Below are 26,155 nucleotides of genomic sequence, written 5' to 3'. Positions count from 1 at the left end.
TACTCAGCTGTGGTTTCCTGAATAGTTATCCTTATCCCTATCTCCATTTGGCAATGTTTTTCACCCACAGTAAACACATGAAAACTGAACATTCGTCAATGTGATATACTTGTGGAATTGGACAAATTAATTGTAAATATTAGTAGTTTTATCTATATTATTATTATTATTATTATTATTATTATTATTATTGAAATTGTAATTCGTTCTTTGTTGTATGTTAATTTCTTCGTACCTAGCAAAATGTTAATTTATATTGTGTATTATAATAGTTATTTTTATGTACAGCAGGATAGCATAGTACCGTAGTAATTTGTTTCAGTCTCTTTTTTTCATTTATTCAGTATGTTATATATTTTTATGTTAATTATGTATTTCACTGGTTAAGTGTAAGACAGGGACACGTGTCCCTAACTTTGCCAGTTAAAATAAATCATATCTATCTATCTATCTATCTATCTATCTGTGTTCAAAAATACTTACAAACCCAAAAGTATTAGTATGAATAATACCAGGTCACAAATGATAATACGGTACTGGTCTTTCGGGTAATCCTAACTGCTACACAATACATAATACCAGATCGTGGAACAACTTGAAGGAAAAGTGAAAATTAGGTAAGTAAACAGTCAATCTCATAAAAAAGTATATTTTTCATAGGACTATCAATCGTATGCATTGAAATGAACGGTCAACCACTGATATCTGTTGAGCCATTTTTAAAATATTTTGATTACCTGCAGATGGATTATCAAATCATGTACATTACCTCAAGAGTGTTTTCCTGTGTTGATCCTGGCTCTGTTAACTCTGATTTAACTTCATTTTTCAGAACTACCATATCTGATAGATGTTCAATACTTTCCTGTGGAAAATAAAACATATTAGGTATGCATTAAACATATATCTACAAATACAGTCACCAACAAATGAACATGATAATTCATTATCTGCCAGTATAACAGTTACTTTCAAAATTTCACTTATGTTCAAGAAAGATTTCTACCATCAGAGGATTGTTAATACCAAAGGATGTACTGAGAATGGGCTTCCTCACTCCTTATGTCAGAGAAAGAATGGGACTGAAAACCAAATATAAAATGTGATACACATTCTAGCAATATCAGAATATATCCTAGAAGAGACGGAACTGGGGCCATCTCGCACAGAATTTGGAAGGAAGCTGCCATAGGCATAGACACTAAATTGTATGTACTGTACCTGGACAATATACTGTACCGGTTACGACCTGTACACGAGTCTTTTTTGAGTATAAATGACATTTAATTATCACGCGTAATGTTCTGAGCACGCCTGGTTTGTTTACCGTCAGCGGGGCAAGCAAGCGAGTGAAGGACAGCTGTGAGCTGTGACGTAGCCACAGGGGCTAGTTAGACCGCCCGCCCGTCACACCACGTGTTCCCAGCCTGGACTCGTATATTCTAGATTCTATGTCACATCTTCCGGAATGTTCGACGGGGGAAATTTTGTAACTCCCGTAATAATTACGCTAGCAGCTTGAGCGATATATCATCTTGTTTGGGATCACCTGAACGTCGCAATGCTCAAGTTTCAAGTAAATCCATCGAGGGATTCAGGAGATATTCAGTCAAGCCGTATTGTGACGTAGACGTCCCGGATCGAATAAAAGGAGGGCCCACTGTAGCCTGTTCACTCAGTTACAGCTGAGTAGTCAGCGTGGACACTCCTGCTGCTACTATCGTCGTGTAGTGACAGTCCCGACGAGGAACTCTGTAATTTTCTAAGTATTCATAAAGTGAACTTGTATTTTTTTTCGAGTGTGGGAGAATGAATTCTTCCAAGTATTCTCAAGTGGACTTGCAATATTTCGAGTGTTAAAGAACATTTTCTAAGTCTTCATGATAGAACTTACAATATTTACGGGTGTTCGAGACTGGAATTTTTCCAATTATTCATGAAATGGACTTGTATTATTTACGCGTGTTAAATTCATAATTAGACTTGTTTTATTTGTGTTAAAGAACGAATTCTTCATAAATTGAACCTGCAATATTTGCGAGTGTTAAGAGACTCATTCCTCTAATAAACAGTGATTTATAAACTTTGCTAGTGATGATCTCTGAATGTGCTCAAAGTTCCCGTAAGCATAAATTTGTGATTTTTGCCGGTACTGGTTCAAAGACTTATAAACTTAGCCGGTGATGAACTCTAACTTCATTCAACGTCTTTAAAACATAAATTTAGGATTTCACCTGTGTTTACTCAAAGACTTGGATACCTTGCCAGTGATAGACTATAAATTTATTCAGGTGGATGGACTTGTGTTTTTCGTCCATGTTCACTCGAAGACTTGTACATTCGCCAGAGTTGATTCAAAACTTTATAAATTTCGCCAGTGATGAACTTTAAATCTATTCAGATTTTCATGTGGATGGACTAATGTTTTTCGTCCGTGTTCATTCAAAGACTTGTACCTTCGCCAGTGATGAACTTTAAATTTGGTCATAGTTTCATGAGAAGGGACTTGTGTTTTTTTGCCAGTATTTATTCAGAAATGAAGACTTTTGCTAGTGGTGAACTCTGCAATTATTTATTTTCCTCGTATACAGAGACATATCATTTTACGAGTGTTAAATTTTGAAAGTCTTGACGAATAATAACCAGTGACTTCGCTAATAGGTTAATCACCCAAGGTTTTTATGAACTCAGATTTATCAGTACTGCGAGTGACCTTGGAGACATCAACCATCTCAGTCACATTGAACTGAGGTAGCAAATTATTATCTGCAACATCGCCAGGATCATCGGGGTTCAACCTGGGCCTCGAAAGTTCGAGGCATCTCTACCTTCTACCAACCCAGACAGTCCAGCCGCTTCTGTACGGAGTCCCTGGAATCTTCCGGAACGTGTTCCAACCTGCTAGGCTTGGTGAACTGGAGAATCAGAGCCATATTATAGGACTATGTGGAAGACAACTTATATCTACCTGCAGGTGATGTGCAATTTCATGTCTTATATGAATAAACTCATGTTCAGTCAGAGTCAAAGTTTTCTTGTAGATAGGACCCTACCTCCTGTACCGAGCCCTAGCTACTAGTCACCCAGTTTTAGCCCTGAGAACTATATTCTTGCTTACTTTAAAATATAATCTGAGAGTCGGGCTCTTTTACCGGTACAATATGGAATAAGGAATAAGGGGATGAGATTCAACAAAGGGGTGAACGGACCTTATGGAGCAGGTACTGAGAGGTATACGCTGATCGAAATAATAGCTGATTTTTTAAGACAAAATTTATTCATTTCATTGAGTAGGACTTGAATTTTCCTTATTATTTGCTTGATCAAAAATACTTTGATAAACAGACTCAATATCGTCTTGAAGTTTTAATATCAAATTAATTGTGACGAATGTCTGTCTTTCCAAAATGAATTTCATTTGAAAGTACAATCTCTTCCTTGAAAAGTTCTTAAAATGTTTTCTTGAACTCGTTTGAATTATGGGAAAAGAGAAAATTATTAAATTTAAATTAAGTTTCCTTCACTTGAAAATATAGAAGTTTTCCCTAGAGTCTTTTCTAAATGTTTAACACTTGAAATTGTGAAACTCTCCTCTAGAGTCTCTTTAAACTTTTAATACTTCACAAAGTATCGCAAAATGATTCGTCTTATAAAGTTCAATCTTATAATTTCTTTACGAATAGAAGTTTAAATATTCTGATAGTACTGTTGGAATATTGATTCCCAGTAAGAGTGAATAAACTGTTTGTTGAACTGCTATCTAGAACCACTGATTCTAATATTCCACCAATGAAAAAATAGTCTTGTGGAATTCAAAGAGTCCAAAAACACTCATCACCAGTAATCTGGAATTCAGGAATGGATTGTGAAGATATGCGGTTCAGTGAATAGCATGTTTGACACCCAATGTTGTGATGTCATCACCCATGGTACAACGCTAAACTCCCTCATTGAGACAACGACCCCTGTCCGTCGCTGAAACCACGTCTCCAATCCCGTGTTGATACCACGTCTTCAATGCCATGTTGACAGGTAGACATGAATCTAATAGGCACTTGTCAGGTTTTAACGCGTTTTTGGCTGGATATAAAAACACGAAAAAGTTCATCTGACTAGTAATAAATACCGAGTGTCCTATCTGACCTGTTTTAGATTTATGAATCAGACTACGAACACAGTATCGTCTTAAGTGCACACTAGCAGTAAATTGTTGATAACTATTGTTCTGGAAATCGTCGTGTAAAATAGCAGTCAGAGGATATGTACAAGTGTTTTCACACGCAGATCGCAGTCTATTCAAATGACGGAATCGTATTATCTCGAGAATACTTACAAGTATTGTCACACTGAGATCACAGTCTATTCAAAATGACCAAATGTTATCTCTCGCGAATGTTTACAAGTCCTGATTGCGGTAGAGTAGAAAGCGGTACAATATTATGCACTCGCGACGAAGGAACAAATATGTTGATAGTTCAAAATTGTCATTAGACGTGTGTTTTAAAGCAAATTATGAGATTGTCTGCTTTAGTAAACAAGATATTTTTACAAGAAAATGCCCTTAACATGCACACGTTTATCAGTTGTAAATGTTTTAAGTTATTCAGTCCAGAATAAAATTATAAGTTTTAAATAGTCAAGTTCACTCGAGTTAAAGTCCAAAATGTAAAGTAAGTTACTATCACCAGCACTGTTAAACACTTTAAAAATGGTGAGATTACCAAGTCATCGTAGTAATAATTGAAACATTTCTAAGTGCAATATTTTTCACTGGACTACAAGTCCGAAGACAGTTCAAGTGGAGTACCGCTACGCGATAACTAAGTTCGACTTTCGACGTGTATATCAGCGTCAACAGCATGCTTACGTGATTGCTGTGAGTTGAGAACTGTCTGACCAGGACAAATGCCTGCTCTTTTATATCGTGCAGCTGTGTTAGCTTTCCTCCCCTTCTGATAAAATTGCATTTCTTTATTGCGGAATGACATTTAACTCCGTGGGCACATTTTTATAAAATTTAAATATGTTGCCATTTAAATCATGGGCTACAAGATGGTTTAAGTCATTATTTGATATTGCCACGGGATAACAGTTAGTAAAAATACTTCTCGTATGTTCTAAAGGTATCATGCGTTGTTCACGTGATCATGACGTCAGTTCTGACGTAGACAGCTTGCTGTTTGCCTGCCTGAGCGTGCCGTTGCAGTTCCTCACACGTCGGGCCATATCGTTGCAGCACACTGACATTACAAAATAATGTTCCAGGCCGTTAATGGCTCCTGGTACAGTACTGTTTTCGTATGTCCAATCATATCAATCAAATCTTGGAGAATGTTTGAACCAATTTCATGTGTTACAACTGTTCTAAGGATTTCTTTGTTCTCAGCACAGACTTTGGTTTAGAGACAGATTTTGAAATATCCGAATCACATTCTCTACTGTGGTTTTGTTGATATCACAGGGGCTGCATGCTGCATTGATACAATTCTGTTTCAAACAGCATATTTCAATGCTTGCAAGTGTGAACATAAAAAACGAACATGGAAGAAGAAGGCTTATCACAATCATATAGCAGGGAAAGTTGTGACGTAGCCCAAACTCAAAGCAACTACAAATGAAACATTTTACTACTACAACTAAGTTATACAGTGTTCTGTAAAGAACTGTGGGGAAGAGAACACCATCAGCAGTGTTGTAGTGTACATCAGCAGTTTCAGAAGATCTTTCATGAACCTTCACGAGACCTTTTAATTTCTCACATGGATTCTTAAAACCTCATCTGTACGAAAGTATGTGGGGGAGGGAGTGTGATCAAAAGCTTACATTCTAATATAAGTTCATTTTTAATAAAAGTGTATCCACGTATAAAATTCCAGAATATACTGACATAACCTATTCAATATAGAAGAAAGAGAACAGTACCTGATGTAAGCAGAGGATGAAAAAGATGCAGAAAGTGGAGAGGAAAATAACTACAAAGAGGAAAGAAAAGTTAATTTCTAATGTGCATGAAATCCTCAAAGTGTCGGAGCCCACTGAGAAGGGGCACATTAAAGAAAATTTTCCCCGAAATCATATATTCTAGAGTCCTTAGACATGGTTCTCTATGTAACATAGACACAGACATGTATTTGAGAAATAAAATGGGCTAATCACTATTCTGCCTTTCTAAATGAATTCAATGTCTGAGCAAAATAATTATTTTGAGAGAAATCAAATTTAGATTTTAACTCTCATATGCCATAAGCAAATCTGCTTTTTCCTTAACACAAATATCTTCCAGCAGTTTGTGGATGTGAGGTAACCCAGAGTAATCATACCTGTGTTGACATTCTGTTTAGCAGACTGGTGTATCCAGTCTCAAAAACACTGACAAAAGATATGTGATTGAATTACACTAATGAAGTCAGGAGTAATAATTTTTAACATGTGGTGTTAATGCTGGTGCAGTAGTGTTGGAGGATATTACTGTTTTAAAAAAGTACAATGGGTCAACCATCCTCTAGTTTAAACAGAGGGGAAAAATAGAAGATGCATGACCCCTAAACTAAAGTAAATTTGATACAGACAGAAAAAAAGTACAGACTAATCCAACCCAAACATTAACACACTCACCAACAGTTTCCGATAATAGCATACATTTCTTTAACATCATTTTGAGATCTGTACAACATAGAAGCAGTATCATTATAAGAAATATCAAACCTAGAGTTCTTGTTTGAGAGTGCGCTCATATGCCAGGTTCAGGCCTGACACAGAACATAGCAAGAAATATCAAAGGTAAAGATCTTGAACAGCAAAACGCTGACATCATTGATATGTTCACACACCTTTACCTTCTGTAGTGCCTGTAATCGGAACTCAACACACACACATTTATTCTGAGAATAGCGTGCATTAACTGCAGAAATTTAACTTTAATTATTACTGCCAAGTCACAGTTATTCACTGAACATCTCTCTTCCAACTTTCAAGGTTTTCAAAGACTCTGAGGTGCCACAATGATGTGCAGGAATTCACTTTCATGCTAGTACAACTACAGGCATGTGCTACGTCACATACCTCTAGACTGAACTCAAATCACACTCGCCAACACGAAATTAGCATGTCATCAGTTTACCATCTGAGCTATCAGATTAAGAGCCACTGAACTGAAATTCACACTCAGAGGATAGTAATGGACTGTGATTAGATTAGCAACAGACAAAGCAAGGAAAGATGATGAAAATATCTTGCTTCTTCTCAAAATTATTCCACTGCATCTCTGACTCCATCAGGGTGTTTGCTTTAGATGAGCTATACTCACAGCAAACTGCCAAGGCAGAATTCACCACATGCTCACCCAACATTAGCGACATTGTACAGAAGGTTGAATGATGCAAATCTTACTTGGAATTTCTTTTGGAGGAAAATTATGTTCACCATGAGAGCCAGGGACCTACTGGCCATAACCTCATTCAATCTAGCACCCACCATTTTCCACCATTTCAGCAACTACTAGCACTGCAATTGGCTGACATATGATAGGAAATGATTTCAATCCCACAAAGATTTCATTACTAAACCATGCAGAATAAATTCATAACCACACACCCTCCAGAAATCAATTTCAATAACCAACAGAGGTAAACAATTAAACAACTCGCAGTCAGTCAATGGGTACTTAACACATGAAATGCCCTGAAAACTCAATCTTGAGACGGAACAAGGCCAGAATTCGCCGGCACAGCTATGACGACATACTTACGGGACCTCCTGGGTAGGAGGGGTTTCGGGTGGGGAGAACTTAAAAGATACTGAAGAACTTTCACCTTGTATTTGCTATCACTTCACTTTCTTTCAGCTCCCGACTTTACTTCACTGGCATCCATTTAACCTATTTTATACTTAGTTACTCCACTTATATATTCGCACACTAATCTAAGTTTACTTACCTGTTATAAATTCCTGGCGGCAGGCCGTCTTGAACCAGCGATCTTCAACCCCGTAGTCCATCAGCTTATCCACTCAGCTAACACGTTACTTGATAATTTGAGGTGCAAACGATGTATATATAGATATGTATAGTACATTACCAATAATAGAGATGGCATTGCAAATGCAAAGTAATTTATATTTACCCCAAAAGATGACTCAGTCGTCTCTCTCTCTTAACTGTTGCCAACTTAACTTTTTCGAGGAACAAAAATACGTCAAACTCAAATCACGAGTGTCATTACCAGCAGTATGATTATTGTTTGAAGAGGGAGTACAACTAGACGTAAACAAACCAGTCGTGTGTCCAGCTCTGTGATAGTCGCGTAACTAGACGAAAACAATCGAGTCGTGTGTCCAGCTATGTTATAGTCGTGATTATTGTTTTAAGAGGAAGTATAAGTAGAGAGAAACAGTCGAGTCGTGTGTCAAGCTCTGTGATAGTCGTGATGATTGCTTTAAGACGAAGTACAACTAGCCAAAACAATTAAAACTCCTGTTCAGTGCTGCATCCGTAGTTGTAATTATTATTTTTAGACGGAGTACAGCCACACAAACACAAGAAGTCCATCTTATGTCCACTCCTGTGCCAACTTATGGTGAGTACCCATTATCCTGTCTCAGTGATTGCAATATACTCGTATGCATAGTGTTGCTTTCCCATTCGTGATGTCATTACCAAAAGTGTACTTCCAACAACAGTAGCTCAATTAGCAATGCTGTCGCACCTAACCGAACCTAACCTAACATGTCACCACCAGTGGTTTTCGGTGGCTCACAACCTAACCTGTCACTATCTGTGCTTTTCGGTGGATCACAACCTAACCTGTCACTATCAGTGGTTTTCGGTGGTACACAACCTAACCTGTCACTACCAGTGGTTTTCGGTGGATCACAACCTAACCTGACACTATCAGTGGTTTTCGGTGGATCACAACCTAACCTGTCACTATCAGTGGTTTTTGGTGGATCACCCTGCTCAATTAGTAATGCTGTCGCACCTAACCAAACCTAACCTAACGTGTCACTACCAGTGGTTTTCAGTGGATCAAACCTAACCTGCCACTATCAGTGGTTTTTGGTGGATCGCCCGGCTAAATTACTAATGCTGTCGCACCTAACCAAACCTAACCTAACGTGTCACTACCAGTGGTTTTCGGTGGATCACAACCTAACCTGTCACTATCAGTGGTTTTCGAACCGGGTAAGTTGGCCGTGCGGTTAGGAGCGCGCAGCTGTGAGCTCGCATCCGGGAGATAGTGGGTTCGAACCCCACTGTCGGCAGTCCTGAAGATGGTTTTCCGTGGTTTCCCATTTTCACACCAGGCGAATACTGGGGCTGTACCTTCATTAAGGCCACGGCCACTTCCTTCGCATTCCTAGGCCTTTCTTGTCCCACCTGTCTGTGTCGATGCGACGTAAAGCAACTAGCAAAAAAAGTTGTTTTCGGTGAATCACAATTGCTTTCGTAAGGGATGCTAGAGGCTGTTGGCCGCTTCGCGGCCATAACCTGGGGGCTTACGCCCCCAGACCCAGTTATGCTTGTCTCCAGACCAATGTTTTTGCCACTAGCTGGACCTAACCAAACCAGACCAATGCTTTTCCTACTTGTCGGACGTACTTAATTTTCGTAAAGTTTTCGCGAAATCAAGTGAGCCCCATCATATTGCGCTGTTAATATCTATTTTGCGAACCAACTAGTCAAGTTGTAACCCAATCTAGTGCCTGTGAATTGTGTTACTACTATATGCTTTACGTCGCACCGACACAGATATGTCTTACGGCGACGATGGGATAGGAAGGGCCTAGGAATTGGAAAGAAGCGGCCGTGGCTCTAATTAAGGTACAGCCCCAGCATTTGCCTGGTGTGAAAATGGGAAACCACGGAAAACCATCTTCAGGACTGCCGACAGTGGGGTTCGAACCCACTGTCTCCCGAATACTGGATACTGGCCGCACTTAAGCGACTGCAGCTATCGAGCTCGGTGAATTGTGTTACGCAGTCTCAAACAGCTAAATATACCAGACCATTAATTCATACATTTAGCGGCTGCTACACGTTCCTTCGAATTATCCGCCATGTTTGTAAACATCAACTCGCTAAACACGTCATACATGACGTCATATAGAGGCACCAACAGCAGCCGCGGAGCGCGTGCTCGCCCGTGCCGGCGGATCCTGGACTTATACCCTTGAGACAATGCCTATCACAAATTTGTCACTAGCTGGACTTAACCAAGGTTCCTTCACTATCAAGCCCACAACAATAATTCAGCTTTTTGGCACTATCAAACACTAGTAAATGCTAGAGGCCAATTGTCCACTCAACGGCCCTAATCTGGGGGCTTATGCCACAACTACTGTTGTTTGTAGTTCCTAAGAGTTGGCAGCTCTTTGTAGCACGCTATAACATATTGCTAAGCAAAGAAACAAAACAGAGAAATACCATGCCTAGACACCCATGCAGTAAATGAAGACTGCTGGCATTAACGTTGGGTAAGCACACAGTAAATTTTGCCCCAGCCAAACTTATTCAGCTACTAAGGGTTAAATTATGATCTCTATACAGTTATCTGGAATGGGACTTACAAGTGATGCATTTCTTGTTCCTTCAAGCCAGGCTGGTTCCTCTTTGATGTTTACTTCCAGGTCCATTTCACACTGCACCTGAAGTAGTTAGAAGGTACTGGGGTTGTTGATTACTTTCAATGACCTTACACTGAAACACAGGCCAGAAAAACATATTACCTTATTGCTGTCATTGCTACTTACATTATTTGTCAACAGACTATGCAACAAACATGTAATTCTATATGACTGTCAATAATATGATCATACCAAAAAGATTCAAAATTTTTAATGATTGTTGAGACCGTGATCGTACCTATAGGATTTCACGTTTTCTATTACGGATGTTATGATCATAGCTAAAGACTTCCAGTTTTACATGACTTCTAACACAATGATCACATCCATTGGATATCTAATTTAACATATCTGTCGATATCGAGATCATAGTCCCCTAGTTTTACATTAAAGCTTTTCTTATTAAAAGCTATATAACATACTGTTTCATATGGAACTGAAACCAGAGCAAGATGATTTTTCTTTCTAAAAATCCAACATACATTGATTGTGATTGTAATTCAGGAAAGTTCTTGAAAATTCAGTGACTAATTCATTTGCATATCACTCTGATCTCCTGGGATCTCCTTGGAATCTTTCTACCATTTTTATCCTCTGCACTGCGCTCCAGTGCCTTTAGATTTGTTCTATCAAAATTTTCCTTCTTAGGATCCAATTCTTTCAAACCATTCTCCTCTCATCAAGCTGATTCACTAACTCTTTATTTGAGTCGTGTTCTATTCATCTGATCTTCAACAACTTCCAATAACATGGCATTTCATAGGCTTTCACTCTGTTTTTCCAGGCACCAGTTGTTATCCATGTTTCACCTTCACATCAGTGCAAACATCATTATTAAGGTTTTCAGTCTGTTGAATCTAAAGAACATGATGGAGAAAAAGATGCGAGTTTAGGCAGGATTTAGGATGACATTTACAGATATTGAGGAGACATCCGGCTGTGTACCACAGCAAGTTGTCTTCAATGCTCTATTAAAAAAAGAAGGCAGGGAGAGGAGAACTAATTAGAAAATCCAAAAATGAAAAATGAGAAATTAATATGGACTACTATAGGAAAAACAAAACAGTTCAAAGTAGAAACAGGACTTCAACAACGATGTGTATTATCCCCTCTACACTTCATTACAATCATGGATGATATCCACAAGTGGGAACCAAGGAGGCAAAGGCCTCACTCTTTACAGGTGACATTGTAGTATGGGGAGAAGATGAAATGGAAGTACAAAAACAAGTTACTCTATGGAATCAGGAGATAGAGGAATATGGTATTAAAATAAGTGGGTAGAAGTTCACGGTAACAGTGGTAACGAGAGGTAATAGAGAGGAAACTGGGAATATTGAAGTAAATGGAAGACCATTAGATGTTGTGGAAAGTTTCAAGTATTTGTGGAGAAAAATAGCAAAAGATGGAGGGATAAATTATGAAATTGGAAATAGAACTGAACAAGCCAATGTGTTTTACCAATGTGCGAGATGTAACCTATAGTCAGGAACTGAGGCATCCCACAGGAATGCAAGAAAATTTTGCACCCTACATATTACACACCAATTTTGATATATACTCCAGGCACATGGACAAGAAAAAATCATGATGAAGGCAGAATCCAACAGGCCAAGATGAAATTCCTTGGATGCATAATAGGGAAGACATGAAGGGATAAAATCAGAAACATAGAAATCAGGGAGAGAATTGGAATCCCTAAACTGCAAGGCAAGATAGAGATCAGTAAGCTGAAATGGTATGGACACATTATGAAGGTGAGTATATACACAGAAAATAATAGGAGAAAGGCACCAGGGAATGCCCAGAAGGAGGTGGATGGACATGGTGAAGAAGAGATAAACACTGAGGATTTCCTTCATTCACAATTCTACCCAGGAGACTGGAAATGGAAAATGAAGAAAAAGAATCTGTTGAACTGAAGACAGAAATTTATACAAAAGTGCTATTAGCTCATTTCATTGAACAATGCCAGCAGCCTTTACTTGAGTGGTCTTTCATTATTTGTCTGTGCATGTGATGTCTTACGACATAACCGAGGGGAGCTTAAAAGAGCAACCCTTGAAAGGAGTTCCATGCTAAACAATTGGTTTAAATATTTAGCAGGTTTTTGTTCCCCAGGTGGTACAAAACTTGTCTGAATTGAATACTTTGAGTGATACCTCCAAAAATTCATTTCACCCAATAGCAATGTTTGTTAGTCAATGATTAACAGCCTTGTACAGTTTCCGGAGCCTGAACTTAGTGCTGAAGTTTTTTCTCTCATTCTTGGAAGTGGTTTAATGTTGCACTAACATATCGAAGGGAAAGGGCTAAGGTTAGGAAGATAGGAGAGTTAATTAAGGTTAATTAATGAGAAAATGGGGAAACCACGGAAACAATTTCTGGGCTGCCCATCGCGGAATTCGAACCCATGCAATCTCACCGCCACTCACCCCTGAAGAAGATATTTTACACACCAATAATTATCAGGAAATATGTTTAGAAGGAGAGGCATTCTACTGATAAATAAAACATGAGGACTAATTACTGGATATAGCTGTGTTGTGGGGTGATGATATGATACAGAAGAATCTCCATAACAACACTTATATACCAAGAATTCTACATATTCAGATAATATTCCAGATAACCTAAACGGAACAACTCTCAAGATTTCGAATCCTACTACCATCTTTCGCAGCCGACAGTGTAAAGAAAAACTCAACATTCACAGCTTCACTTTTAAATCGCACACAGAGGTAAATAACACATTAACACAATAATTAAAATTATACACTACATCTTGTAATTTCTTTCTGAAACTACGATCCGCATTTCTTCACCTGCGTAGCTCTTCAGAAAAATTCCTCATTCCTCTAAATTTAATTGCATGGAAGAATTGAGAGAAAGAAGAAGAGCTGCTCGACTAAGTGGTATATTCCGAGCTGTCAGCGGAGAGTTGGCGTGGAATGACATTAGTAGACGAATAAGTTTGAATGGCGTTTATAAAAGTAGGAAAGATCACAATATGAAGATAAAGTTGGAATTCAAGAGGACAAACTGGGGCAAATATTCATTTATAGGAAGGGGAGTTAGGTATTGGAATAACTTACCAAGGGAGTCGTTCAATAAATTTCCAATTTCTTTGAAATCATTTAGGAAAAGGCTAGGAAAGCTAATTTCTTTTACAATGCACAATATGGCTTTCGTGAGAACTCTAACACTGAAATAGCAACCGTAGATCTCATAAATATGCTGCAAGAGTCAATAGATTTTAATAGTTTTGCTGGTGGGTTGTTTATAGATCTAAAGAAGGCCTTTGATACAGTAGACCATGAAAGACTGTTAGCTAAATTAGAGAGAGCAGGAGTTCGTGGTGTTGCATTGAAGTGGTTTGATAATTATCTGTCCGATAGAAAACAGTATGTAGTGCTGAATAACTGTAGGAGCTCAGCAATTAGGGTAACCCATGGCGTTCCACAGGGGTCAGTATTAGGGCCGATTCTCTTCCTAGTCTACATCAATGATATTGCAACTTGCCGCTTGAAAGGACGCATCACACTGTATGCCGACGACACAAACTTGTTCTATACTGGTAGTAATATAGACTCCATTGTTAAGGATATGCAGGAAGACCTCAATACTCTGTGCTTTTGGTTTCAAGCAAATAAATTAACTATTAATGTGCAAAAGACTAATTATATGATAATGACAAAACAAGGTCAGAATGAAATCCCACACAGTAAAATATATATGCAGAATACTGAAATAAAACTAGTTGGAACTGTCAAATATCTTGGGTTGGTGATTGATAGGAACTTGAACTGGACAGACCATGTTGAATACATTACTAAAAAGATCACACCTGTTGCAGGAATTTTAAAGAAACTTAGTTATCTTATCCCACAACATCTTCTAAAACACATCTACTACTCTTTAATTCATAGTCACCTACAATATTTGAATGTAATCTGGATGCGCTGTAAGAAGTCCGACTTGAATGAGCTAATGGTAGTACAAAATAGAGCTGTTAGAAATATACTTAATCTTCCCTACTTAACACCAATAAAATATCTATACCTAAGTGCTAAAATACCACCCCTAAGCATGAGTGCAGAATTCAATACAGCTGTACTCATGTATAAAATAAAACATAAATTTATACAACACAACACTACATATACTCTGAATTCTGACAACCATCCATATAGTACTAGGCATGCAAATGACTTTGCCTTATACAATGTTTGCTCTTATAAATATGGTATAAACAGCCTGAAGTTCTCTGCGATCCAGTTATTTAATAACATCCCTGTGGAGATAAAAACAGCACCAACTTTGGCAAAATTCAAACAAAGAGTCAAGCATTATTTTGGGGAAAGGTACAGTGCTGTTTAAATCAAAATATCAGATGTCATTTAAGGCATTCTCCCAAACAATCTTGCAAACTGTCCGGAACTATTCTTGTACCTCTACAACTTTTATGTTATGTAAATGTAAATACTCTGTAATCTGTTCTTGTACCTCTGCAACTCTGTGTTATGTATATATACTGTAAATACTCTGTAATCAATTCCTGTACGTCTGCAACTTTTGTGTTATGTAATTGTAAATAATCTGAAATCTATTCTTGTACTTCAGCAACTCTTATGTAAATGAAAATACTCCATAATCCATTCTTGTACCTTTGCAACTTTCATGTTACGTAAATGTAAATACAGTCCGAAATAATTCTCTGTAATCCTCATATTGATGATGTACATATTTTATATATTGTATGTGTTTATATGTTCAACCATTTACTAATTATCTTATATACACAAACTATATTTTAATGTGTAAGTGCCCGCCAGTATGTAATGTCCTGTACAATTCCTATGTGTGAGCCTGCAGGCTCGTTGGAATTAATTGAAATAAATGAATGAATGAATGAATGAACTTATTACGGTTCTCAACTGAGATCTGTATGTTCGGCAAAAGTAAATTATTGAAACTTCAACATTACCACCAATATGTTAGATGCTGTGAACACAGTGTAAAATGATAGAAATCACGATTCCTCAATAAAGAAAATCTGTAACACAATTAACGGAATAAGCTGGTGAACTGGCTAATACGCGTCTTATATAACAACATACCTCACACTTCGAAACAAAACCGAACATTTTAATGTAGTTTCATCACTTAAAACAAAGCAGGAGGAACAAATTTAATTTCTATCATTCAGTACAATAGGCTGAATTTACAAAAGGATGCATTACCGCTAGAAACTCCCAAGTATACAACACTTCTTCTTCTTCTCTTTAATATCTGGTTGGGCTCAGTATTTAACTGACACCCAGTTCCAATAATTTTGAATGAAACACTTCATAACACACGTAACCACTTATTTATCGTGAATAATAAAAATTTTTTCTCACAGTGTTTAAAGCTCGTAAAACTGTAACCTTCTTTGTTATTACTATGTAGGGATCGCACCTTAGTATGTGGAATTATAGGACACTTACTGAAACGAGCACTGGGTATAATCAAATAGAGTAGAGACAATACGCGACTCTCAGTGAGATATCGAGGGACAGTGCTCCCTCTAGCGAGTAGACCTGAGAACTGCTGATTCTGTCATAAGAGCACGTGTATTTGTTTGTTTAATTTTTGGTCTTATTTATGCGTTTTCAGTGAGTTGACATAATTCAATAGTAGCGTGTGTCATTCCTTGATATCTTCTTCCAACATGAGGGGAAATGTATGTGCTGTAACTATGAAGTAGAGAAGAATGCGCGGTCTTTCTTTGGCTACCCTCGTGACAAGAACAATAATATTGTATTTGCATATATATATATTCTTCAGTGACAAAGAGATTTTTATAGTAATTCATAATCTTCTGACCTGCTCGACCCATATTTTAACTGGCTTAAAATATAATACGCATATTTTATTGTATAGTGCAGCAGATAACCTTCAATATTCAATATTCAAATATTCCTCAAAGCATCACTATCGACAACATTTTCATACCTTTATACTTTTCTTTCTCTTATCCCTCTTCTCAGATTAAAGCCGGACTTTTACAGATTTTTCTTTCTGTTAGTAGGCTTCATGTCAAGAGGAAAATTGTCCTGCTTTTAAATGTTAATTCATTGCATCATGTGGGTAAGAAATGTGCCGATATTTTTACTGACAAGTGTCTTAATGTGATGATCCAATGTTTTTAAATGAGAAAAAAGACAAATCTAGCCGTAAAAGTTCAGGCAGGAATGCTAAAGCAAAAAAAGTAATGCATAAATGAAAGATCAATCCCTTTCACAGCAGTCCATTTCACATCTTGTTTATATGTCTAATTTCAGTCTTTAAATAATAACCTTTTAAATAATTCTTCATTCATTTATCCAGAATTGCTTTAGCAACTTCGAAGTTAATATCTCAATAATACTTTCTTTCTAGACGTAATTTATTTATCCATTTTCGTATATGCATTTCCATTGATATTTGCATTTAGCGCGACTTTTCAGGTCAAGTCACTAGGAGCACCACCATCGAATTGTCTCCCATTTTAACATGGCTAAATCCGTAAGTTGCGTATTGTCTCTACTGTATTTGGTATAATGTCCGGCTATGTCTGGCCCAAAGAGGATCTATAATAGAAAATGAACATCTCCGGGTATCAACAGACGGGAATACACAAATTCGATGTTACTTGCTTCAGAGGAGAAAAATAATACGACAACGGGTCCATAAGTCGTAACGTATGCGGATAGCCATGGAAGGAAGGAACAACTGGCTGAATTTCAAGATCCAATTCGTCGTATAACAGAAATTAAATCGTAGAGTTTTTATTATTATTATTATTATTATTATTATTATTATTATTATTATTATTATTATTATTATTATTATTATTATTATTATTATTATTATTATTATTATTATTATTATTATTATTGAAAAATACAAGGGAATTTGTATGACTACCAATTATGCTTGCATTCATGTTATCCTTAGCTGGCTTTGCTAGATTCAGTTTCCAAGTAAGTTCCTTCAATTCCTCCTTATTTCCACAGCCATTTCTAACTCTATTTCTTTCCAGTCTGCACCTTCTTCTTAGCCTCTTTACCTTTCTATTTAATAATGTGGGTATTTACCATTCATTACCACCTTTAAAGGTACCGACCTATTTTCGCATTCCTCAACAATTGCTTTAAACCCACCCCAGAGTCTGTTTACATTTTCATGTACCGCTTTCCACCAGTCATACTCACTTTATAAAACCTCCCTAATACCTGCTTTATCAGCAATATGGTACTGCCTAATACTTTTGACCTTCCTTTCCATAATTTATTTTTAACTACGTCAATAACAGCTTCATGATCACCAATACCGGTACCATCTATTACTTCGGTTTCTCTATAGAGCTCATCTGGTATTATCAGCACCACGTCCAGGATATTTTTGCCTCTAGTTAGTTTCATCACTTTCTGAATCACCTGTCCGTCCCATATTAGCTTGCTTGTCATTTGTTGGTCATCCTTCCTGCCGTTCGCATTACATTCCCAATTGACATTTGGTAAATACAGATCTCCCGCTACAATCACATTCCTTTCCATGTCGTTTCCCACATTTCTGATTAGCTTATCAAATAATTCTGATTTAGCGTCAGTGCTACCCTTTCCCAACATGTACACTCCAAAGACATAAAGTTGCCATATTATCTTTAGAAATGAGCTATACACCTAGAAATTCACATTTGTCATCTTTAACTTCTTCGTAGCGTACTAATAATTTGTACTCTTAAACTAATAGGCCTAACTAATAATATTACCCAATACCTCTATTAAACGTCATTTGACCAGTTCAGGAATAGAATGAATGAAGTCCCCATCTAGCCTGTCGCAATCCTCTGGGGCAAAGATTAATGAATGACAGGTGAAATGAAATATTACTGGAGAGTCTTGCTGGAAAGAAATATGAAGGGAAAGCGGGAGTTAACTGAAAAAAACCTGTCCCGCCTCCGCTTTGTCCAGCACAAATCTCACATGGAGCGACCGGGATTTGAACCTCTGAACCCAGTGGTGAGAGACCGGTGCGCTGCCGCATGAGCCACGGAGCCTCTGTACTACTCATAATATTGATAAATATTATAAGTGAAAAATGTCTTATAAAACAAGGCCCTGCTCTCGGTGGGATCGGTCAAGCAACACTCTGTTCCGAAAAAACAGCGTTCCGTATCGCCTGCACTCGTCGGGACTGGTATAGCAACACCCTGTTCCGAAAGAACAGTGTTCCGTATCGCCTGCACTCGGCGGGATTGGTCCAAGATCGAATCCAACTCTCCTTATTGGTCTAGGTGTGTGAGAACCGCGCATGTTCCGCTCCACTGGCTGTCTGATTGTTCAGACTCCGGGCGAATGTGAGTGCTATTTCTCTGCACTGGTTTTGAAGTTCTTTGAAAATTGACTGCACTGGACCATCCAGGGAAGGGGAAGGGAACCCTCGAAATATGAAACTGTAACACGTAGGGGCGCGCATCTTAGTCAGCATTTTGACAGACAGCGAAGGTATGCATGACACTGATTTTTAATCTTTATTCGTATGAATTCTTGCTGCTTGAAACCACGTGCATCGTCAAAGTATTCAGTTACCGCGATTTACGGCTATTTGTTCTGTGCTATCCACTGCAATTTGTTCATAAGAATTGTTAGAAATAGACTATTATGCATACAGCTATATAAAACACAGCAATATCCATATACCAAATGTTATTGAACAAGGCCTACATGTTTCATATTTTACTAGCATCTGTGTTCATTTGTCATATAAACATCTTACCTAATATATGACTGTTCCACTGTCTGTAGAAACTAATTTTTTATTATGAAATACCTGAAAATTTAATATATAACAACAGATCAAACCTAAAAATTAATTTAATTTAATTACTTGTTCCTTTCTCATGTTTTATTAATACACATTTTCTGTGATAAAAGCCATGTTTCAGCGTCTTCTACAGACATTAAAAGTCAAGCATGAAACTAACATTGAGAGGCGGAACTGTTATTGGAACAGTTATTCGGAACAAAGTATTTTTTCGTAACCGGAACAAACAGAACTCATCCAGAAAAAGAAAAACTTCGCCCATCCCTACAGGTTTGGTTCTTCTGATCCCCAGAGAGCAGGTAGGTTGCCCTGCCATTCCGTACGGTACCAGTGCGCATTATTTCAGATTTTCTCCTACAGATCGTTACTCGCACCACATATCTGACAACTCTGTTTTACATTATCCCTACAATGCCCGAAATCAACAGAGGGTCCTATTGGACTCTTTGTTGGCAGCGACAACTGCTTGGAATAAAGATGAGTGCCCGTCTAAGGTAAGTTGCTTTATATTGTTTATAAATGCTGACAATACAATTATGTATCCCGGGGTTTATTGACTTGAAATAGCAAGCAATTGGTCATAATTTCTGTATTCGCTGTTATGACACTAAATATGTCGTTGGTACAGTATGGTACGGCACGGTGCTTACCATACCTTCTTGTTCCTTTCCTCCTCCTTACTTCTAGAAAACAATTCATACTGTAGTCACAAATAATGGGCCATTGAATTATATAATTGTGGATTTTACTCAAATGTCCACGTCGTAATGCACGTGGAGAGCGTGATGTAACGTGTAAAATTATTTTCAGTGGCTTTACGCTTGATGAAGTTCTGTGCATTCTTGAAGAGGAGGATACTGAAGTTGAAGCGATATACATTGAACCACTGGAATTCAATGTATTATCCGATGATGGGGAAGGTGAAGGCGGTCTCGCAGATAACCTAACGGGACGCCAACACCGAGCACAAGCTGAAGTAGTGCTGAAGCGGCAAATTCCGCACAGCAGTAGAGAATCCATCCACGGCCCGCGAAGAGAGCGAAATCAGCACCTCGTCCGCCAGCTATGGATAGCGGATGACCTAGTTCCCACAACAGTCACTTCCCCAGTGAGAATTTTTCCACTTTCCTAATATGACACTGACCGACATATTTGAGTTGTTTCTTGACGATGAAATCGTGAATTTCTTGTGCTCTGAGGCTAGGAAGTATGCCCTTCTTAAAAATGAAGAAGATCCCAAAGTAACCCCTGAAGAAATGGAGTATTCGTAACCATTTTACTTCTAAGTGGATGTGTGCGGGTGCCTGGGAAAAGACGAGGCCGACGTTCACCATGAGTTGGTCAGCAGTGGCATGAACCGAGATCGCTTTCTTCAAATAATGAGATTCATTCATTGTGCCTGGTTACAGATGACAAAGTGTGGAAATTAAGACCTTTCATAAATATCGTAGAGAAAAAAATGCCGTCAGTATTTTACAGCGGAGCAGGACTTTGATTACCACGAGTGCATGATACCATTCTACGGAAAACACGGGTGTTAGCCGTTCATAATTGGGAAGCCGATCAGGTTTGGCTTCAAAGTGTGGTGTTTGAACACAGTTTCTAGATATTTAATGCCTTTTCAAGTTTATCAACGGAACATCCCTTTGCCAATACACAGTACCGTATGAAACTGAATTCGGTAAAGCTGCAGCTCCCTTAGTATCTATGATGGACCAGCTACTTGATGCCGTTCAACATTTGCCCTATAGAATTTATTGTGATAATTTGTTCACCGGTTTCAAATTAGTGAATCACCTTCGCTCTCGAGAAAATCGAGTCCCAAAAGACTGTCTACTGACTTCTTCTACTGAAATGAAGAAGAAGAAACGAGGCATATTCGAATACGGTACAAGGAGAGAAGAAGGGATAATTGTCGTGCGCTGGATTGACAACGCAGTAGCTACTGTGGTATCATCCTGCCATGGAGTGCAACCTATGTCAAAAGTCAGTCGGTACAGTCGAGCTGAAAAGTAAAAAATTGTCAGTTCCATGTCCAAAACTATTCGGAAAGTACAAGAACTGTATGGGTGGCACCGATCGTATGGGCGAAAATGTAGCCCTCTATGGGATTGGTATCCGTGCGAAAAAGTGGTGGTGACCAATATTTGCATGGCTTTTATAAAACATGTTGAACAATTCGTGGATGCTGTTGAGGAAATCGGGTAATAAAATTAATCAGTTGGAATTTAGGAGAGATATTGTAATGACATACCTGAGGCGTTATTTCAACTTCCTAAGGCCGGTGGATGTCCGTCGACGTCACGTGGAAGCACCATCGGAATAAGCTACATGGAAAATATTGATTGCGATGTATATAATTGGGCTGTATTCTGAATAGAAATAAGTACATTTGTTGTCACTTCTTTTGATTTTAGAGTATCTGACACCTTGAGGTTCGATGGCCTACATCACTATATTGCTCCAACAAATCAACGACGGCGATATGCAGCCGCCGAATGCGAATCCCGCGTCCGCACATAATGTGTCAATTGTAGTGTGGGCGTATGTGTAAACTGCTTTTTGTCACTTCACAGCAGTGAAAGGTGGAAATAGGTGACTATGTATCATGTCTGGGCTAATGTTATTCAGAAGTCCTAAAGATGTGGCAAATGGACCCATAAACACCATTTGTTCCTTTATTGCAAAGATATTTGTATTAGTAAGTGACATTCCGTAACAATATTAAGCATCAAATTACACGGTATTCTAAAGAGGAAACAAGTTTAAAGTTTTACCCAAAAGCTATGTCAAGCGCCTGACGGTACTGCACGGTACCAGGCCGTCATTTAGAAACTAAGGATCCAATTTTTAGAAAAATTATTTGAAATGTTTTCTAGTATGTAAATGCAGGGAATATTAATTAAAAATAACAACATTGAAAATTCAAAACTCCGGCAATGAGGGCTTAGGTTTATCCTAAATGGGTTGACCCAGGTGAGGTTCGTTTGAGTCACTGCAGGAAGATTAGCAGAGGGAAGTGTTACAGAGGAGCGGTGGGGCAAGAGTAAAGGGGAAGTAGAGTAGTGGATAGGAGGGAGGAGGAAGTGACCGGGGAGGAGGGGATCTAAAGAGGGTGGGTTTGAGGCTCGGGTCAGGCACGTTGAGGAAAGGACACCAGAGTAGAGTATTAAAGGAAATGTAGAAGAAAATAGAAATGATGAAGGGGGATAAGGAGACGGTGGTAATTTTCAATGTAAGGCAACCAGCAGATTTGTGGGGTCTGGTTACTGCAGAATGGAAGAAGTTTAAGGAGGCAGGGATAGTCATAAGTGGGATACCGTGTAGGAGGGGTAATGAATGGAGAATGATTGGGGATATAAATGAGACTATGGAATGGGTACGCGGAGAATTGGAAGTGAGATTCTAATGGGTGGGCAGGAGATAGGGATTTGCGCTTAGGTGGCCTTCACTTGAACCTCAACGGTAGACCTACTTAGTGACGGGACTATCGAATGAAAACATCCAAATTATTCGATCGTCAACTACCGTTACAATCGACTGTTTCCGTTTGCATTCGGTTTTTCATTCGCATCGCAAATTCCAATCTTTTCCTCGTGTCGGCGCTGAAATCGGTCTCCTCTTTCGCCATGGTGTAAGGTCAGAGTTGATAGTATTCTCTATGCTCTTTGGTATGAACCACTAGACTGGCGCTAATTACGATGTAAACATAAGCGAATAAAGCTAATAATACCTTCGGGTTTTTCCCCACCCCCACCCCTCGCAGAAGCGAACAATCTTGCAAGCTCCACAAATTTTGCGAAATGAAGTGAATAACAGATTGTGTAAGAAGTGATTTTAACGTTTGGCAATTATTATTAACTAGACGGCGTGCAGTATATATTGTCTTAATTTCAAAATATTGTCAACCATGTTAAATAAATATTTAGTCTGGCGGTTTTTTTCCTCTCGCTGTCACCATCTGGACTTGTGTGTTGAGTATTGCTTACGTCATAGACGTTCTATTGTACGTGCATTTTTTAATTCCAAAATGAGCAGAAGGAATAGATTTCAGTTTGGGAGCACTTGGAAAATCTTCCGAATTTTCAACTAAATGTTTAATGTGTTTTTCATTCGCAAGTGCAAAATCAACACCTCCAATTTAAGAGATCATTTGAAACGGAAGCATTTTACAGTGTTTCCAGGAGGAGCCAATACTAGAGTGACGCAAGATAATGATGTTCCTTCTGAAAATCAACAGATATCGACATCTGAAACCATTCTTCCAGCTGCATTCAGTTACGGCTACCTCAAGAAAAAGGAAGGAATCTTGATACTCTGGTAGCTGAAATGGTGGCAGAAGACCTGGGGCCTCTGTCGCTCGTCGAGAATAGAGGATTTGCAAACCCCATAAAGGAGCTAGAACCAAGGTATAGAATGCCTGGCCGTCGCCTACTCACCGACACTATTTACCAGGACTTTACCAGGCAACGAAAGCAGCACTACAAAGGAACCTACATCCGACACCTCATGTAGGTATTACAACAGATATTTGGTCTCATTCTAGCACAATCTCATTTATCACGGTAACTGCACACTTTTTCAACAGTGAATTTGCCCTAAAATCTAATGTCTTTAATACCCTTAAGTTGCATTCAAACCACACAGCAGCTTACACTTCCGATGTCCTAAGAAGAACCCTAGAATAATGGCACATCAATGTTGTAGCAGTTATAACTGATGGTGGATCCAACATAAGAGCGGGCCCTTTCTATCAGCCAGCTACCTTGCCTGGCCCACACGCTGAACTTAGTTGTGCAGAGTGGGTTAAGTAATACCAAGAATATTGATGAAATCCTCCTTATCTGCAGAACTCAGGTAACATACTTCAAGTCCTGCGTTGTTTCAGCTGACAAGTTGCGCAGTATCCAGGCACAGCTAAATACCGTTCAATATAAATGGAAGACGGATATAGTGACGCGGTGGAATTGGAAAGGTTACTACAGCATCATCACTACCGAACAGTCCGTCACCACTCACTGCCGATTAGTGGACAGTGCGGCAGTGTTGAAACCACTAAGCTTCTGCCGAGTTGTTTCCAACAATCTTCTCTAATTAGGGGAGTTAAGATCACAGTCCGGAACAAGGTTCCAAAGACTGTGCTGTCTAAGATATAACCTTATCCAAGAAATAGACAAAATATTTGGACAGGTGGAGAAAATAGTCTTTCCTGTATCAGCCAAAATTCTGAACCCACGATTCAAAAAAGCAGTTTTTGAGAGAACTGAAAATGCAGATAATGCTCAGAAACTCGTTACTCTTAATCTTCCAGACCTGTACCAAAACAGATCGCTGAACAGGACGTTCCTCTCCCTTCTACCAGTACCAGATCACCTACATCCAATATTTGGGTTTTTAGAGGAGAAGGTGGCTCATTACAAGCGCGCAAATGAATAACTTGACTAGCCCTTCCTAAAATTGAAAGAGGACCCAGCCGACATTTCGAGGAAGCACAAATCTATTATGGAGCTGTTGTAAAGTCTTTCTGAAAAATATCTTTGTGTTCCTGCAACGCCAGTTCCTGCGGAGAGAATATTTTCTAAAGCGCGACTCATTATGAGTGAAAGTAGGAACCGACGCAAACCAGAAAATGTTAATTTTCTTGAATACAAATATTATCGGAGTGTAAAATTGCTCTTAATTGGGCCTATGTACCACAATACCATTTATCAAAATTGTTTAATGTACAGTAAGAAAAATGTGCTAATATAATTTTCCCACTGTTTGTGACAAGGTATTGAGTGCGTGTATATATGTCTAAGTTTTAATATAGGCCTACACACTTCTTGTACGCTTTTGTTTATGGTATGGCGATTCACTTATGCTGATATTAACAAGATGTAAAATACCTCAGCAGGCCTATGTGGCACCACAATGCCATTTGCAGAAATTGTTTAAGGTATGAAAACTGTGCTGGTATAGTTTTGCAATTGTTTGTATATTTCTGATGTAAACATCTTGTAATAAGGAATGATTTCAGCTTGATACATCCTGTATTGGATAGGTTTGCATTGCTATACTTTTGAAATATTAGGCCATTTTATTTTTATGCGTATGTAACACGTTACTGGAACACTTAGGTCTTCTGGATCCACTGATGAATGTTGTGAGACATACAATAGGCCATAGTATGGTAAATAGGGATAAAAGTTAGGTTGTGGTTTTCACTAATTTGTGACATCTGAAGCCATCTCGACTCAGATAATTTATAACTGTTAGGCTCTTTTGCTGGTGTAATACTGTTACCATATGTTTCAGGTAATTTAAACATTATTTTCAGCAAAATGAAGAGTCTTAGCAGTTACAAAATTTCACTAGTACTAAAATTCCTTTCAGGATTAATTACTGTGGTGATGGGGTAAAAGCTCCTTATGGAAATCACTGTGAGTACCTAGTGTTAATATAAGGAAAGATCTTCATTGGAGTATTCACATGAACAGGATTGTAAATAAAAGGTACATATCTCTGCACATGGTTATGAGGCTATTTAGGGGTTATAGTAACCATGAAAATGAGAGGGCATATAAGTCTCCGGTATGACGCCAAATAGAGTACGATTCCACTGTATGGAACCATCACCAGGAATACTTGATTCGGGGACTGAAAAACATCCAAAGAAAAGCAGCTCAGCTCGTTCAGTGAG

At 38.4% G+C, this 26,155-nt stretch overlaps 1 protein-coding gene across 1 annotated transcript in view; it reads right to left on the bottom strand.

The window, feature by feature from the left end:
- Positions 1-751: 751 nt before the first annotated feature.
- Positions 752-26,155, bottom strand: part of LOC136881860 (zinc finger protein 69 homolog) — a 187,180-nt gene continuing 161,776 nt past the window's right edge. Inside the window, exon 6 of the mRNA XM_068229346.1 lies at positions 752-865. Within this exon, the coding sequence (XP_068085447.1) occupies positions 752-865 (114 nt within the window). The remainder of the gene's footprint in view (positions 866-26,155) is intronic.

Source organism: Anabrus simplex, chromosome 10, assembly GCF_040414725.1.
Source record: "Anabrus simplex isolate iqAnaSimp1 chromosome 10, ASM4041472v1, whole genome shotgun sequence".
Taxonomy (NCBI): domain Eukaryota; kingdom Metazoa; phylum Arthropoda; class Insecta; order Orthoptera; family Tettigoniidae; genus Anabrus; species Anabrus simplex.
This window is presented reverse-complemented; position numbering and strand designations above follow the sequence as displayed.